At 35.3% G+C, this 19,077-nt stretch overlaps 1 protein-coding gene across 2 annotated transcripts in view; it reads right to left on the reverse strand.

Moving 5' to 3' along the window:
• The window catches only part of NEGR1 (neuronal growth regulator 1), a 543,684-nt gene that overhangs the window by 48,577 nt on the left and 476,030 nt on the right, over positions 1-19,077 (reverse strand). Inside the window, exon 7 of one of the 2 annotated variants that reach the window (XM_026679345.2) lies at positions 11,222-11,263. The exons of the other annotated variant lie outside the window; for it this stretch is intronic. Coding sequence (XP_026535130.1) covers positions 11,222-11,263 — 42 coding nt within the window. The remainder of the gene's footprint in view (positions 1-11,221; positions 11,264-19,077) is intronic. 2 annotated transcript variants of the gene reach the window in all.

The raw sequence follows: 19,077 nt of genomic DNA on the forward strand, positions 1-19,077 counted from the left end.
TAAGCATTTTGTAACCTTTCCTATAAAGTAATAAAAATTAAAATTCATTATTTAATACTGCAGGTATTTTTTAAAACTAAAACTTGTAAATAAGACATAGCAGTTAATCAGGTTATTAACAATAACAATCACACCAGCATAATTTCTTTAAGATGGGAATTACACAAGCTGAGAGAATGTCACTAAGGTGGCTTGGACCATTCAATGTGTGCAATTTCCAAAATATACATTATATTTTGGTCCTCAGTGGAAACTCTCATTTTGAAAGGCACTATCACATAGGGAAAATGAGGTCTTCCAGTAATGCTTAACTCTCTAAAAACTGCTTACTCATACTGATAAATTGAATTAATACCACTGAACATTTGAAGCATTGCCTTCTTAGTATTAAAATTATGGGACTTCCACAACTCATGTATTGAAATTTTCATGTACACACAAACACGCATACATACACATACCATTTTTCCTTTGCACAAACAAAAAGGACAAGTCCAACCTGATACATTAGTAAAACATTTGCTACTGCTTATAAACACCCCAAACTAGGCTCTAAATATACTTCTAATATGATTTACAAGCTTTCAGATGTTGTAAATACAATAGAATTATATATAAAATGCCTTAAGTTGGAAATCAAATGCCTTAAGTTGGAAATCAAAGAACCTGAATGGCTGGTCAATAAGTGAAACCAGGTCCCTACAGAGGGCCTTTTCTTAACTGTTCTTTCTCCTCAGTGTTTCTGCTTCCATATTCTGCTTTCATACTTTCATTTCTTCCCCTTTCAGTTCTGATTTGAGAACAATGATCCCATGTTAGACTGACTACAGATTTACCAGGATATTGATTCTGCCATGGATGTAGTGGAAGGCTACTAAAGACTTTCATGGATTCCCACCTCAACAAACTATGTGAATATAAACAATTTGGTTTACTGGACCACAGTTCCTGATTAATTCTTCTCCCTGTCATCATTCAGTCACTTCAGCTTGCTTTGAATGGTTTATTACAAAGACACATTAAGCAATTCATGTAATAACTTTGGTAATGAATGCAGCTCATATGCGTACCTTTTTCTATCACATTGAACAGGAAAGTATACTCAACCACAATGCTCATGAATTTCCCAAACTTGATTCCCCAACCATCTATATTACACGATTCATGACAAAAAGTTAAGTAAGTACATATTAAGAGACATAAAAATTAGGAAATCATTTTTCTGTCTTACACAACTGGGCTACGCTCCTATTCCTCTTTTGGACATAACTGGTGTTAAAATTTAATGTCCTGATTTTTTTTTTTGCCCATGATAGACATAATCAATTGGTATTATATCTCTGCTACAAAGTGGTTGATTAATCATAATCAATTTGGTGCAGAAAAAAGTGCTCCATAGCCAAGATAAGTGGATGTAATTAATTGGTATGCAAAACTCTTTGGCAGAGAAAAACTTTTTTGCAGGCAAAAAATAAACAAGAGCCTAGGGCTGTATACACTTTGAAAATATTTTGGAAGAAGTATGACAAATCACATCCCAGCACAGTACTTCTCTAAAGTAGGCTAACTTTTTTATATGAAATGATAAACAAATTGTTCCTGCTTTAAGAATATCTTATGTGACTGCTTCTTTGCATATTAATGAAGAAACCTGAAAAAAGATAGAATGGATAATCAAGAAGTGTGGGTGCCAAAGTACATCCCCATCATTTTAAGAGCATGCATAGACTTATTATTTAGCCTAAAATATCTTTAGAAAAAAACCAAAGTAAAAGTATTTTAAAACCAATCAATTAAAATTATATCTTACTTCCTTAAGACTATTATTTTAATTTCTTTTTGGAAAGTGGCTTTCAAGAATCTGACTAAAGATAATATAGAAGGGCCTTCAGATAACTTTTTTAATTTCATAAAATTGTAAGTGTTCATAAGGACAATTATTTTTCATTTATACATACAGAAAACGGGAATCAGTGAATTCGATCTCACCTGCTTCAAGTTCTGTTCTGTATCTGATAGAATTTTTTTTGCTCCTAGTAGATACATTTATTCAAGGAAAATGAATTAAATGATTATGATTTTTGATGGTCTAAAAATGCACCTTTTGAAAGTGTTAGACATTATACCGACTCAGCCAAAACATCTATTATATTTGATGGCATATTTTTTTTATTTATGGTGCTTATTTTGAAATCTGTATTTCCCCAGTAACATTACCATCTATATTACATGATGAATAAATTGCTTCAAAAGAAACTAATTCCCCACAGTATAACTGCAAAACAAATTGGTTTTTTGAAACAGGCTCCTTGTTATTGTTTAGAAGGGGACTAAAAGGAGACTCCCAGATGTAATGTTACTGTTTTGGCATATTTTTAATTTGTCATGCCCTTAATGTTAAATGCTTTTCTATCAAGGGCATTGATGATATATGAATAAAATAAAACACACATGTGAACTGCTTCTTTACATGACTATTGAACATCTACAACAGAAATAGTTATAAAGCAGAAAATAAATGTACATATTATTCTGTTGTTCACACTATTCTGTTATTATAACATGATGAAAATCTCATTGCTCTGCACTGAAAAAGACTCATTTTTTTCAGAGTAGAAGCCACACATGGAATATCCCTCATCACAATGAAAGGAATTGTGACTCTTGTGCAGTTTTGCATTGGAATCCACACAACTGCATCAAGTTGAATGAATAACCAAGTTGAATGAATAACCACAGTGTCTAAGAATCTTGGAACCCAATTTCATAAACCCATTCAGTAAGAACCACAAACCATTCCAGATATAGAGAGGTACAATTATGCATATCTTTTAACAAGTATCACATTTAGGTATCTCTGGAAGAAATGGCAAATTGAAGATGGCTCCATGAAAAGCAGAGTGAATGACTGTGACAGAACAAAGAGCTGATGAATCAATCATACTTGACCAGGGTAAAGCAATAGATGCAATTTACATAGACTTCTTCAAAGCCTTTGACTCAGTGGTACACGACAAACTACTGTTAAACTAAACTCTTACGGCATTTCTGGATCCCTTCACAAGTGCGTTCCTGTCAAATAGACAACAAATAGTAAAAATAGGAAATGCCTTATCAAGCCCTGCACCAGTTAACAGTGGCATCCCCAAAGGAAGCATTCTAGGACCCACATTCTTTATACTCTATATCAGTGACCTTTGCAATCACTTTATAAGTAATTGCGTCTTCTTCGCTGATGCCATAAAGCTATTCAACACCACCATCCTTCAAAGCGATCTCGATTGCTCAAACAATTGGCAATTCCAAATCTCAACCAACAAATGCTCTGTCCTACACTTTGGTAACTTAAGATTCATGAATGAAGGCAAATATATCTGTCCCAGGATAATGTTGCAGGATCCAATCTGGGTCGGTCACTGGGAGGTTCCCTGAGGATAAGATCCAGCATGAGCCTGAAAGCTCGCAAGGCTAAACCTGTGGTCTCAATGATCAACCCAAATCCTGGAATTTAAGTTTGCCTACAAGTGCTACATACAGTTAATCTTCATGAAGAAACTGCAGATAGCAGTCTTTGGCAGATTTAGATAAATGCCATTTTGCAATTGCCACATATTGGCAATATTTACAGTGTTTAATGATATACTGATTTGGATCAGCCACATATTCAGCTTCAGAGACACCCAAATTATTAGAAAGAATCATTAAATCCCATGAGACCAAAAAGCTCACAATCAGATTTTATAAATATCAGTCATCAAATTAGACTGAATGCAATAAGGAATTTAAAATTTTGCCTGAATAGTATCAGCAATGGCAAATTTTGCCTAAATATTGGCAAAATATTTTGATTATAGCTTTATGCAACAACAGAAACAACTTAATACAACAACAACATTTAAAACTATATATTTGAATATTTGAATAGAAAAAGAATAATCAATACTTCATTATAACAGTGCAAAATCCTCAAGTTATTATGTTTGGGAAGAAGTATTTACATATATTAATTTGAGTTTAAGACAAGATTAATAATTTTGATACACAGATTCATACCTACATGGAAATTAACAGTAGGACTATAGAAATAGGTTTTCAGTACTATGATTATTGCCAAGAGATTAGCTTTTCAGAATTTGAAAGACACATTTATGGCCCCAGTAACCTAGTGGACTGAAGACTCAATGTCATTTATTTTCAGTTAATGCATTCCACATATTTGGAGAAAGTAGAAGGTATCAGTTTTGGAACATCTCTGTACTTGTGGAAATTTAGAGATCTAATGAATTATGCACTCACTTATAAAGTGTGTCAATTTCCTGGAATCTACTTTAGTTATCCTCTGCAGTCCTAGAATTCCTAAGAATCCTGTACTGAAATAATATTCTTTTTGTTGGCCAGCCTAGACCACAAGATAATGCAGTAAGTGGGTAGGATATGCAGTGGTAGTAAGGTTCAGCAGAGCTCCTCTAATGGCAGCTATAACAATAGCTGTAAAGAGGTTAAATTGATTTAACTTCTACATTTTTGCTGTTATATGTATTTATGCATGAAGGTCATTGCAGTTTAGTTATTATTACAAGTTACAACTACTAGCCTTATAATTACTTTTCTTGTGTAAGCACCTGCCCTTTGGAACAATCCCTCAACTAGAATTAAGATGGTCTTAATCCTGTTAGGCTTCCATAAAGGTTTAAATCTTTATAAAGGTTTAAGTCAGCAAGACATCAACTTTCTATGGTACTCACACTAAATATGCTTCATAGGAGACTTTCCATTGAATTCTATCTCAGATTCTTTTCAAAATTGATTCAGACGAAAAACCAGACAAAATGTTCCAAATATATAGATAATTTATTTAAATTCTTTTTCATAAGCCCTTTATAAAGTGGTTGGCAACAAGCTTTTTAAAGAAAACAATGCCATGATTTACACAATATATAATGGAGATAATATACAGTTGGTAAATGGTTTTTCTATTATAAATCCACAAGTAACTTAGATTGTTATTTAAAAACTGGAAAATTTTAGGGCATTGAGAGAAACAGTCATTAGCAAAGAATGATCCATGCATATCACTAATAAAATCCCACTCTTTATTTCAAAGGCCATTTTGAAGGTGACAAATATTTAGATTAGATTGGGTAACTGACTTACTATAAACAAGAGGCCTTGCTTATAGTAAATCAGTTACCCAAACTGATCTAAATCCTCTCAGTTTCTCTGTATCTCTTTGTATTTTGTATCAGTGTTATATATTTGATATGGTCAAAAGACAAGTTTCTTCCTATCACAAGTTTGTTTTTTAAAAGTTGAATCCGTTTTGATTTATAGATAAAAACAATTTGCTTTGTCTTATCCATAGTTTTAATCAAGATCAGATAGATAAATTGACAGTTTTCTTTCACTCTATCAATTTTAACTAACTTAGTTTGGGTTTGCAAACTTTGTAATTGGTTTGTCATATGTCTGATTATAAACAAACTAAAATTTGGAACTCTACATACCAATCAATTTGGAGTTAACCAAAGATTTTGACATTCATTGACAAATTCTCCAAATTGAAGTAACACACACTTCATATAGTTCACTAAAAGAAAAATATGATCTGTTTTGAATGTAGCTACTAATATATTTTTCCATACTGATTCTCTTTTAAATCTAGAGAGTAAAGGAAAGTCTTGTTCAAGATTAGCTTAATGGCTGGTGAGTTCTGTCTTGAAGTAATTTGCCATTTACTTCTTTTAAGTTGTTTTCAAAATATTTGCTTTAACTTGTATGCTTGGTATTCCCTGGTTTTCCCCTGTCCACTTACTAAACAGTTTAGCTTACCTTCTGACCTCTTACATAAGTCATCAGTAGTTTCAACCAGTAGAAACACTTGTAAAATATAAAGAGTAGGAACTTGCACATCCAAGAATTTTGAGTTTCAATAGTAACTTCCTTTGTTTTCCTAAAACCCTTGGTAGAGAGTGAATTACTATATTTTATCTGTTAAAATAAGAAGTACTATACATACAAACATTCTGAAATAGCTACAATTCTTTATCTGAAACATAGTTTTTCTTTTTTTTCCGCAAATGATTTCACACTGGACAGAAATGCCATAAATATAAATGTAGTTGTGCTAAATGCTAATGATTTGAATACACTCTGACAGAAATAATTATTTTGCCAATGTAATGAAGCTTGGCCAATTTATTCTTTTTCGGGATTTGGCAGTTGTGTTTATAAGGCATCCACAGCTGTATATCATAGATAAAGTCCAAGACAATGTGTGACGTATATAATTTAGCAAGGTGAATTTTCTCCTACATTAGTGGAACCTCCAGGGATCATTTTAAAATTTCTACAACATATTTTACAACATGCATCATGGATAATCAGTTGGTGGCAGCAAAGAAATACTGAAAATTGTTTTTGCTTCAAATTAGTGTTCCATCCATCTGGGTGTTCCCTGCCCACATCTGATAGCTACAACAAAGCACCGTTGTCTTTAACACATATTCAGGGATTGGTCATCAATAGTTACTAATCAAACTGAGTAGAGGTATTAAGTGGACTAGAATAGGCTGCAGTTCTCTAACATGTTCATTAATTGCTTGGAAGAAGTTTGTTATATACATAATATGCATGTAAGAATCTCACTTTCAACAGTTGCTTAGAATTTCACAAGTTGTCTTGCTTGACAAGTCTGAATAAAATAAATTCAGTATTTTTCAATAACATAACATTATTATACATCGGTGCTATTTGAGGGTCTTGTGAGATGACTATATTTCTCATTGGAATTTTAATATGTAACTATTATCAACTAAACCACAAATAGGCCTTAAGTTATTTGTTCAGCAGATATTCCTTTTATAAACAGGCAGAATTTTAATAAATGGTAGTAGAATATATTATAATTTCATGTACACAGGCGGAAATATATAGTTATTCTTGCCTACAAGTTTTGTATTATGATAAGCAGTTCAGCCTTAAATGAAACATGAAATGAAAGTATCCCATTAAGCCTCCAATCTCTGCAAAGTTGCTAATATGAGAGAAGGCTGAGCTACTGATACTAGAAATACCTTTAAGCAGTTAATTTTTTTGAAAGTTAATTCCCAATACCTTTATTTATCCTGGATTAGAGAAGAAGCTAAGTTGATTGGTGCTCTTTGAGGATCCTGTGAGATGGCCACACGTTATTGCAAAATGTTCAAGGCAGCAGAGTTTAAAAGGTTTAACACAGCATGAAAAACAGCTGATGGCAGAAAAACTGAGAAGAATAATGCTGATTCTTCAGCACACTCGCAATTGAAGCAGTAATGGTGGTTCTCATCTAGTTCATAAATTCTCTTTTAGAAAAATGCCTTCATTTTACTTGAACATGCATTGGGCCGAGGATAGAGTGAGGTCCAGGCTTGAGCAAACTATAGATTATTTTTCCCCATGCAAAACACAGATTCTACCACTAAACCAGGATCTCCAATATTTTTTATCAGTTACAATCTGTTCTCCAAATATGCAAATTCCTTGTGATCAATCTCTCTCTCTATAAAAGTGAAATACCACTCACATCACAAAATCTCCAGAACTGTAAAGTCTACAAACTTGAAATTTGGCAAATATGTTCCTCTTGGCTTCTAGGTGCTCATTAAGAAAGGATTTTTTGAAATGACCATCAGAGCTTTAGTAGTTCCTATATTATTATTAACATGCTCTGATGCTAAGGAGTTCTACTCCCCTCCCCACCTGAAAAGAAATCTGTTCCAAGTGCAAAACACAAGTAGAAGAGAGGAGTTTCAGTTTTAGTTTCACAGCAGCAAGCAATTTTAGTACAGAACAGTTGAGCTAAGCCACGCCTAGGCTCCTTGATGTCTCCTTCTTGCTCACACAGCAAATACTTTTTCAGTTTCCAAAGAGCCCTCAACTCTCTCACACACTGACAGGACACTAGCCAGATGAATACTGATGGATTCTGGGAGGCAGAGGCACCATTTCCTCCCCCCTTATTTTCCTCCGGAAAAACTAAGCCCAATCACATAGTTTCATAGCAAAGCACAGGTATCGAGCTAGTCTCTTATACAACAACCTGACTTTTTCTCCATCTCTTTTTTCATTCCTACCCTATCAGTTTCCCTATAATTCTATTTGACGAAAGCCATCTTAACTGAAGAGGAAGCATTCATATTTTCCCACATTTCTCATTTCATTCCCCAGGTTCTTGCTCATGAGTCAATTTTACTAAACACTTAAAATTTATGATAAAACCTCATTAGGTAAAGTTGGTTTAGCGTATGTCCAAATGTGCCAATATTTCTGAATTGTCATCAGCTGCAGCAGTGTTCATCAGAAACACCTGCCTGTCAAATTGTCAAGAATTTATTTTTGTTTTTTCAGGATATGTTAAAGAAATTTACCTCAAAGTATTTCTGATGTTGACTGAGATTTAATAGTCTGCTTCAAGCAAGATATGTTTACTGCCAAGAGGCTGTTGGAGAAAGTGTGATAAACTAGTATCAAAAAGAAATGATGATATCAATGTTAGCAACAGAAAATGAAAATCAGGATCAGAATTATTTTAAGAAAAAGAATAAATAAATCAAAATAAAAATTTCCCCATCTTATATAATTTTCTAATTTGTTCTTCCTCATCATTCATTACTTATTCTCCATGACAGGATCATTAAACATCCAAACTGCATTCTTCTTGGCCAAATCTTGATTAATCGCACTCCTATTTTTTTTTTAAGTGAATGAATCATACAATTTAAAGTCACTACAAGCTGTTGCTGTACATCCTAGTAAATACTACATCAACTATTTCTATGCAAATAAGATTCAAATATTATTTTCTTGACCCAATGCAAGTTCATAACTTAGGCTGTTTCCTACATTCCAATACAACAGACCACAACTGCTTCACTGTAGCAGTTCAGATATTAGAGAAAAAAGATGGGAAATTGGGAGTTCTAGTCCTCTTTTAGGTATGGACATCATCTAGGTGATTTTGGGTCATTTACCAACTCACTTCAGGGTTATGTGAAGAAAACAGGAGGAATGAGCATTATGCACATCATCTTCAGCTGTTACAAAATAATGGTGTAATATAAATCTAATTAATAAATAATAGTGAAATATTTTAAATCTTATTTGCATCTTGTATTTCCTCTGGAGAGATCAGGATGGTACACTACAAATAAATATACTTCTCTAAATCCTATTGCTAGAACTGGTTTCCCCCTTAGTGAAATTTCTTCTGGTGAGTTTTTCCTTTTTCTCTTTATTCATGGTACTAAGAACAAAAAAAGAGCCTACATCAGTTTGGTGTAGTGATGAAGGTGCTGGCCTAGAAGCCAGGAGACTATGAGTTTGAGACCCACCTCAGCCTGAGAAAACATCAGGGTGACTTTGGTCTAGTCACTTTGCCTGAATCCAACTTACTTCACAGGGTTGTTGTTGTGGGGAGAATAGGAGGAAGAAAGAATATTATGTATGTTCACCACTTCGATTTGTGGATGAAAAAAAAAGGCAGATAAAAAAAATCTTTAAAAAAAGACAAATTCTAGTCACTACTGTACAGGTAGTCCTTGACTTACAACAGTTTGTTTAGTGACTGTTTGAAGTTACAACAGGACTTGAAAAAGTGACTTATAACCATTTTTCACACTTAGCATCTTCATGGTCATGTGATTACATTGAAATGCTTGACAACTGAGTCTCATTTATGATAATTGCAGTGTCTTGGGGTCATGTGATCACCTTTTGCGACTTTTTGACAAGCAAAGTCAGTGGGGAAGCCAGATTCAATTAACCATGTTCCTAACTTAACAACTGTGCAGTGATTTTCTTAACAACTGTGGCAAGAAAGACTGTAAAATGAGGCAAAATCTACTTAACAACTAAATCACTTAAGCCACAGAAATTTTGGGTTCAATTGTAGTTGTAACTTGAGCACTACCTGTAGTGTGTTTCCTACATATCAAGATTTTGTCACTACACAGCTGTATCATTCAAAAAAAATAAAAAATAAAATAAAAGCAGCAGGAACCTCTGTCTTCACAGTTCAAATGATACATTACTAAAAAGGGACCAACATCAATAGACAAAATTCTTGAATTAGTAATTATCCTCAGCTCTGTGGCTGCCAACAATAGGACACTCAGCCTGCAGCAGACTTTCAGCCATTACTAGTATTACTAAAATGAAATATATTATGTGGGACCTGATTTCACAATTCTGAATTTGCCCACATGAGGAAACATGACATTCCTCTAATATTTAATAAAACAATGCAGGCACATTTATGACATTTATATTCTGTTCTGTCCCCTGAGAGCTCAAGGGGATTTAAAATGAGGAGTGTGTTTGTGTGTCTCATCTAATTTTATTTCCACAATAAGGAGCACATGATATAGTTTATACTAAGAGCAAGTACCTGGCCCTGATACTCAGTGACTTTCACACTGACTAGAAAGCTTTCCTCATCTGAATCCAGTACCTTGACTGCTACACTATGGTGCTTCCCATATTATCTGTTCTCCCTAATTTTATAATTTATATGGCTGTAATGAAAAGTAGAAACAAGATGCATATATCAATGAATTATTCTAACTTCCTATCAAGTCAAAACCAAAGTACAGACATTTTGTATTTTTCAGGTTTGGTTTGTAAATCAGTCCCAATTACTTGAATTTGTAATGTTTTCCCCACTTCAGGTTTCTATAGTTATCTCTGCCAAACATCCCTCTTATCATTAATATAGTATTAAACCATGGATACATTCAACATTTAGAAATCAATATTGCACATAATATTCACAAAAAAGAGCTGAAAGGACAGAAACAAAGCAAAAGCCCATAAAAATACCTTGCTTATAGCAGAACAGCCAATAATCAATTTAACACAGATAATATCACAAAGGGAATAGAAAAGCGAAGATGCTTCACAATGGTGCCAATACTATGCATCTGCTAGGTGATCTTTAGGACACACAGAAAAAGAGAAGCACTTTAACAAAAAAGTATCTATGAAGGCAGGCTAGCATTTGCCCAAAGAGCAACACAAACTATGACTACACAAGCAGAAAAGGAACAGCTCAGCAGTATCAGAAATAATACTGTTCAGCATCAAGGGGATGTAGATTGATATGACAGCATATATACTATCATTCCTCAAAAAGGGGGAAAATGGTGCCAAAGCATACTTTGGGGGTGGGATGTACTAGGATACTGACCTGAGCTTGAGACACGACTAGTAGTGGTAGGCTCAATAATTTCTATAAAAGGGGGAAAAAGAAAACACCTTGTATATGAATTATGTATGGAAGACAAACATCAAATGAGAGAGTCAACAGTCTTGGGCATGTAACATATAAAGGCCGACTTAGGTTCTCCAAAAGAATGTGCATGAAAACCTACCTGAAATTTGCAAAGGTGGTTGTGTTGGATGTTTTTTTTTTTTAAAGGAAATAGCCTCTTGAGTCAAACTTGATCCCTAATAACTTTAGGGATATGTCTTTGTAGCCTTCTTAGCAACAAATCCTACAGCTTAGGAATTTCTGATGAGTTAATATCCAAGTACTAGCCAAGTTCAACTATGCTGAGTTGGTTTGGTGGACAACCTGGTTAAGTGGATTACTAAGTGCAGCTTATAAATGGATCTTACTGTTGTGCTTTACTGTAAATACGTACTTTGTATTTAATCAAACACGGGTGTTAAAAATGCCTCTACTTCACAGATAAAACTCATTTTACAATTTTGATCCAGGAAAACATATTCTAAATAATACAAAAAACAAAACTTTGCATAAAGTAACACGAACTGTATGTAGTACCACAGAGGTTTAGCAAATCAAATGATTTGATGTTCCTCAATAAAGAGATATTTTATAGTCTTTTAAAAATACTAAACAAGACAAAAAAAAATCAAATATGACAAATATGAAGAAAGCACCAGCTTGTAGTACATTTTTTTAACAAACAGAAAACTGATTGCTCTTAAATAATTTGTTTTGAATGAAATCCAACTAATTTAGCAGAACTAACTTTCAAATTAGGAGTGCTGAACTGTTTTTCATGTCACAACATATTTTTCCACTTACTGACTGATGTAGCATACTCAAATTCAAAATAATTCAATATAAAACTTAAAAAGAAAAAATTCAAATGAGCATTTCTTTAAAATGTGGCTGTTTTTGAAATGAGGGAGAGGCATGCCAAAATTGGCCATCATTAAACTTAGAACACTTTTTAAAATAAAATCCATTATATGAGATCCCCAGAAAATAAAAATGGCAAACAATTTCTTATTTAAATTAGCACATTTTTTAAAACCTTGGAAACAATTTTTGCACTTCTTGATAATTGTGCTACTTGAAGATCTTGACCTGAAATGCAGTAACTTAGCAATTTCTTTGAGGATCTAAAATACAAGCCCTTTGAAAGACTATTATTTCATATCATATACTGTCAATCATATCCAATGACTGAAGCTACGGTATTAATTTCCCCTCCATTTGCTCAGACAACTCACAGTTGCTCTTATGGTGAAATACCGTAGCATTTCTCAGATCAGCATTCAAGCATCACTCTATTATACGGGGGGAAAAGTAGTTAAGAGGTATTTAATTTCCATTCTTACTTAGCATATATTACAATTTCTTTAGGAGTTAATCTACCCTTTGGTCTTTAGGTTTTTATACTTATATATAAAATGCTGATGTAAAAGTAAGAGTAAAACTCTTGTATCTTTCAAAAAAGGAAATAGTCCTGCAAATCAAACCAAAATTAACAATATAGGTGATATATTAAACTCAGATTTTTATAGATGATTTAGCAAATGGTTAAATAGTATCCACTGAAGAAAAGAATATTGGCTCACGAATGAAGGCAAATATATGTGTCCCAGGATAATGTTGCAGGATCCAATCTGGGTCAGTCACCAGGACCAGAGTTTTAGTTGTCCAAGCATTCGGAGTTGTGCTGGAGCCCATTCCGAGGGAACTTCTTTCTCATCAGAATGTGGTGAGAGAAAAGTTCTTTGAGAATTGGCTCCAGTACAAGTCTGAATGTTCGGAAGACTAAACCTGTGTCCTGGTTACTGACTCAGAATATTGACTGTATGATTTTAAAAATGGAAGCGGAAGGAGACATTTCCCACCTAATTTCTTATCTTCCTATAGCATCCTATCTCCCTAAGTATCTATTGTGCTTGATACTAGGTCTTTGATTTGGACAAATTGTTCATATGCTAACATTTGACTCTGAGAATTTGCCTCGTAATATCAGCTTGCAGCACAATTAAAATTAATACATTTACTACAAAATAAATAATATCCAGTGTTATTATTAGCTCATCTTTTATACATAGATTGCAAACTTATTCAACATAACTAATTTTAGTATATCTGAAAATACCTTATGGTGTTATCTGTGACACAATAATTTAGCCATGTCTCTGGGACTTATTTACATAGCATATAATCTAGTTCTTGGTTTATTTTCTAAAATTAAGCAAGTGTTTTGAGGCTCCTATATAATGGGAAATCTGGCTACTTGACACTTTAAGATGTGTTGACTTTAAAGCCCCCGAATTTTCCAGCAAGCAATGGGCTGTTGTGGTTCTTTTATATATACATATATATATGTATTTGTGTATACATATATATACACATATATATGTAGTATTCAGCTTTGTTCGGGTATTTTCCCACGTCATTATAGTTGTGCTTTTAAAGTTGTAGCAACGTTTCAGCAGAATCTCATCTGCCATCATCAGGCTTCTGTATTGTGTTCAACAAACACAATACAGAAGCCTGATGATGGCAGATGAGATTCTGCTGAAACGTTGCTACAACTTTCAAAGCACAACTATAATGACGTGGGAAAATACCCGAACAAAGCTGAATACCATACATGTAAGTACCTGGGAAAACTTAAGAAAACACACACACACACACACACACAGATATAGATATAGATAATTTTTTTTAAAGGTTTCGCAAGTATCTATATGTATGGTATTTAGCTTTGTTCGGGTATTTTCCCACGTCATTATAGTTGTGCTTTGAAAGTTGTAGTGACGTTTCAGCAGAAACTCATCTGCCATCATCAGGCTTCTGTATTGTACACAGACAAACACAGTACAGAAGCCTGATGATGGCAGATGAGATTCTGCCGAAACGTCACTACAACTTTAAAAGCACAACTATAATGACGTAGGAAAATACCCGAACAAAGCTGAATACCATACATATATCTATATCTATAGATATCTATAGATATCTATATATATCTATATCTATATATCTATACATCTATATCTATATCTATACTGTATATATATGTTTTCTTTAAAATTCTTCATTAAACCTCCATAGTTGATTTTTATGAATTGAATGGCCATACAAATCATTTATAATAATAACAATGAAGTAATAAATAACATTTAATAGTATACTTTCACCCGTCCCGTCCTGTTCTTCCTCTTCTTAATAGAAATTTGCTGAAAATGTATGGCTATGGAGAACATGGCATCTCAAGAAGAGAGAGAAACAGAGAGAGGTAAAAAGAAATGATGTGTGTCAGAGTACAAATTACACAATCTCACCTACTTATACACATAGTTGTCTTTAAATTGCTGCACTTATTCAGTTTTTTTGGCGAGAAGAAAGAAGCAGCATTCTTCAGACCACTTTTAGAGAAGAATGTGGAAATGGTCACCTTGCATAATTTTCTTAATGGTAGGCTAATAACTATAGAATGTTTGTCTTTCAAGGAAATGGTTTGTAACTGGGTGTGCTGACTTTGTGTGCTGACCTGCTGAACTTAACACTTCTATGAACAGGCGGAGATCACTTAATGCAAACCCCAATGCAAGATGTATTACTACATTTTATTAATAACTTTGGGTTCTGTTAATGTGTTTCTATTAGAAGAAACCGTATATTACAAAATAGTTAAGAAGCAAGCATTTATTGACCAGATGCATTTATTATCTATCTGAAAATAAATTCAAAATGAATCCACTGAAAGGCTTACAAGTATATTGTTTATAGTGGAATAATCTCAAAATAATTAAACAGTAGACAGATGTCAAAGTTACCAAAGATAAGCAAAATTGAAGGAAAGAAAAATTAATTAATGTACCTGCCAATCAGCTAAATCATACATCTAAGTCATACATCTTCTCATACATTGCCAGAATAAAATCCATCATCCTAAATTCTTGATTTAGTTTTGTAGTGGAAAAATCTCATAGGATTGAGAACAAGCAATTGGAGATGTCAGAAACTGGCTTCTTTATTAAGTTTGTCAGCCTTCAAGATTTCTTCTTCTGCTTGACTCTTTCTGGCTGCCATAGAAATGGGGGGAGGGGGAGCAATAATTGGGTTTTATGGGGGGAAGGGTGCTGGAGATTAAAGTTGTGTGAACTGTAAATGTTGGGATGCTTTTCTGCTTACTGCGCAAATGCAGCCACTTATCTTTTCTAGGCCAAGATCTTGGCATACCAGATGTGTAGATGCCACCTGAAGATGTAAGCCACATGACATTATACACACCTCAGATTGGATGTCCAGTTTGAATAGTTGGGGGTGGGGACCTGGGATACCTTTCTATTTTTAATTTCCATGCCTTTTGCCTCAGATCTTGTATTTCTTCTGTTGCTACTACTTCATATTCAGTAAAAGTCCTTTTCTCTATAAAAATTGAGTCTAAGGTTTTCTTTCTTGGATTTTGAATGGAGCCACACCCGACATTATGCAAGATCTCTGTTTTTACCAGCCCACCTGGAGATTTACTTCTTTATCTTCCGAGGGGGTCTGAAAACAATGTCTAACTCAGCCAGTGATCAAGAAGATCTGGGAGCTGCTGGAACCACCACCTCACTGCTTCTTGACACTCAAGAGGAGGCCGAGTTGCTGGTGGGGCTGCAGATTGAAGAGAAACCATTGGTCCGACCCAAATGGCCATTTGGAATCAGATGGAAAATGCTAGAGGAGATCCCCTCAAGGGTGACAACTGCCAGACATCAGCGTGGAGAAGCTGCGTGGCAGGAGGAAAGCCAAGAAGATCTCCTGCTGACCCAAGCTTTGCATCTGTTGAATGAAGCCATGGAGGGTCGGAGGGCTAGAGAAAGTTATGCATTGCTGGCATGCAAAGAGCCTGGGGAAGAGAGGAGGGGGGCAAAAGTATTTGAAGAGCCTGAGTGCCAGCTCAAGTGTCTGCAGTAGCCCAAGCCCCCCCGGGAGGGCGATAGCACTACAGAGGTGCCAAATTCCAGAAGTTCCTCCTCTGGAAGTAAAGTATGGAGGGGATCCCAAGGAATTGGGATTCTTCCTAGCTCAAGTTTGGAAACATATAGAGGAATATGGGGATGATTTCACCTCAGAATCAGCCAAAGTGAGATGTGTCACCAAAGCCCTAGAAGGGACTGCAGCCAAATGGATGATCACTCTTCACAATGATGATGCCCCTCAATTAAGGAACTATGGCCTATTTATGGCAGCCTTGCGCACATGGTTTGAAGATCCCGTTGTTGAGTGCAAGTCTAGGATTAGGATGAAAACCATAAATCAGGGGCGAAGGTCCGTAGCTGAATACACCCAGGAATTCAGAGAGTTGGTATGCCACATGCGGGCGTAGTCCCAAGAGGCCCTGATAGAGGCTTTCAAAGATGGGCTGAATGAGGACGTTTATCAAAGCTGTATCTCCAGAAGAGATCCTAGAGACCTACAGATTGCCACGTTAAACTGGATACAAAGGGAACACCAGGAGGAGGGAAAAAAGTTGAGAAATTCCCAGCCAACCTGTGTGAAACAGCCCAGAAGGCTGTGGAAGTCATTGAGTTTGCTCCTCCAGGAAGAGAGGAGTTGGGAACTCTGACCTCTTCTGGCGAGTCCAACTCTGACAACGATCCTCTGGTAAGTCCACAAAGGGGCCCCATGACCATCCCAGTGGAATTAAAGGTACCTACATCTCCAGCTCTGGGAGAAGAATATTGGCCCTGCTGGATTCTGGGTGTACTAGATGTGTAATTAGCTCAGAAGTCATGGAGAAACTGAGATTGAGGGTAAGAACATTAAAAACTCCCATAACAAGATGGATCAGTAGCTAGAGGTGGCCCTACTCATTTTGTAGCCAGTGGAAATATTGATGAGAAGACATTGTGAGATTTTGTGATTTACTGTGGCCCCTGGGATGGAACCCCCTTTATTACTTGGATTACTTTATTACTTGGCTTAGGAAATGGAAACCCCAAGTGAATTGGAGCAAAGGGCTGCTGTGCATATGCACTAACCAACCACCAGAAGGGGAGGCGCCATCGCTAGTAAGGCCCCAGAATCCCAAGGAGTGGGCATCGGTGGCTAGTGAATGCATTGTGGGGGAGGAGAAAATTCCTGAAGAATATTGGGACCTCAGGAAGGTTTTTAGTGAGAAAGCTTCGGATGCGCGCCCCCTGCATCGCCCCACAGACTGCAGCACAGAGATCCTTCCGGGAGTGAAGCTCCCTAAGCCAAAACTGTATTTGATGACATCGCGAGAGTTGGAGGAATTGCAGTCTTTTATTGATAAAAACCTTGAGCGAGGTTTCATCTAACTTGCCAGGCCCCCAGTGTTGTTCCGAGAAAAAAAGAGATGGCTCTCTTCGCTTATGCGTGGACTATCAGAACCTTAATGGCATTTGTGTGAAAAAATGTTTACCCACTCTCCTTAATCAATGACATGTTAGCTCACTTTGCCAAGGGAAAGATTTTCACTAAGCTTGATTTGAGAGAAGCATACTATCGAGTCTGAATTAAGGAAGGGGATGAATGGAAGACTGCATTTAATTGCCCTTTGGGTTGTTTTCAATTTAATGTTCTCCTGTTTGGTCTGCAAGGAGCCCCTGCCATATTCAACTGATAAATGAGGTGCTGCATACAAGGGGGTGCTGGCTTATTTTGATGGTATTCTTATCTATATGGAGACTATGGATGAGCTTGTGAAAAATAAATACAATGATTACTGGATTCCCAGCAACAGAACACAGGATCCCAAAGGCAGATCAACACAAATCTTATACCAGTTACATCAGACTCCAAGGATTTGCACCACATTTTAAGGACTATGGGCTAATTGAATAATGGTTGGCAGTCACTTAGATAAGGAAATAAAAGGCTGTTATTTTTTAAAAGGACTTACTTGGAGGAAATAACTTTCAATACAGAGGCAATATCTTACCAAAGACATGGATACCAAATACCCTTTGGTGCTATTGTAACAGTGATGCTTTTTATTTCCTAAACATACAACAGCCTGAGTGACTTTCTTATTTTTATCTTTGAATAAATTAGCAGAATCAGAGGACAGCTGACTTATATACCAAAGCTTCCTTTAGACACAGGGATGCAATATGAAAACTATGGTTCTTGCTAGTGTCAGGAATAATTGCTACTTTCCTGGCAGTCTGGACCAGGTTGAAGACTTAGCTAGTCAGGGACACAACACTGACCTTTCTTGCTTGTAGTTATTTATCTAAAACATGTATATGACCACCCATCTTGGCTTACCACCCAAGGATAGAAACAAAATGTAGAAACATTAAAACAACAACGGGAAAACTAAAATTAGAAAAAGTGGCACTATTGATAAAACTTTCTGAGGCACCCCACAATACACTTTTCCCATGCCAATTTCAATGTCTTCCAAGTCAGAAGAGAAGAAAGTCACATTTCAAATAAAATAAGTCACTTTCATGAAGGGTTACAAAGGACAATAGCCTTTTAAATTCTAAGCAGTTTACAAAGTTAATTGGTTTTACTCTCTAATACTACTATGGTATGAACATATATAGTCTTAAAAAAATATTTGAAGATGCTTAGAATTAATAAACACCTAGTCAGTAAACATATTACAAGACCTGCATGTTCTTCCTCATTTTTTTTTCAACTAGGCAGCTTAATCATAAACAAAGATATAATATTTAAAAAAAACGCCAGTGTAAAGCAAGTATAAATATATTTTCCAAGCTTTTTGTATTAATACAATATATTGATTTAGTATGAATCCACCACTGTTGTGAATGTGTAAATATATCTAAAATGAATAA

The sequence above is a fragment of the Notechis scutatus genome, chromosome 3, assembly GCF_049901735.1.
Source record: "Notechis scutatus isolate UNSWTSFEM ecotype Mainland chromosome 3, rNotScu1.2, whole genome shotgun sequence".
Lineage (NCBI taxonomy): Eukaryota > Metazoa > Chordata > Lepidosauria > Squamata > Elapidae > Notechis > Notechis scutatus.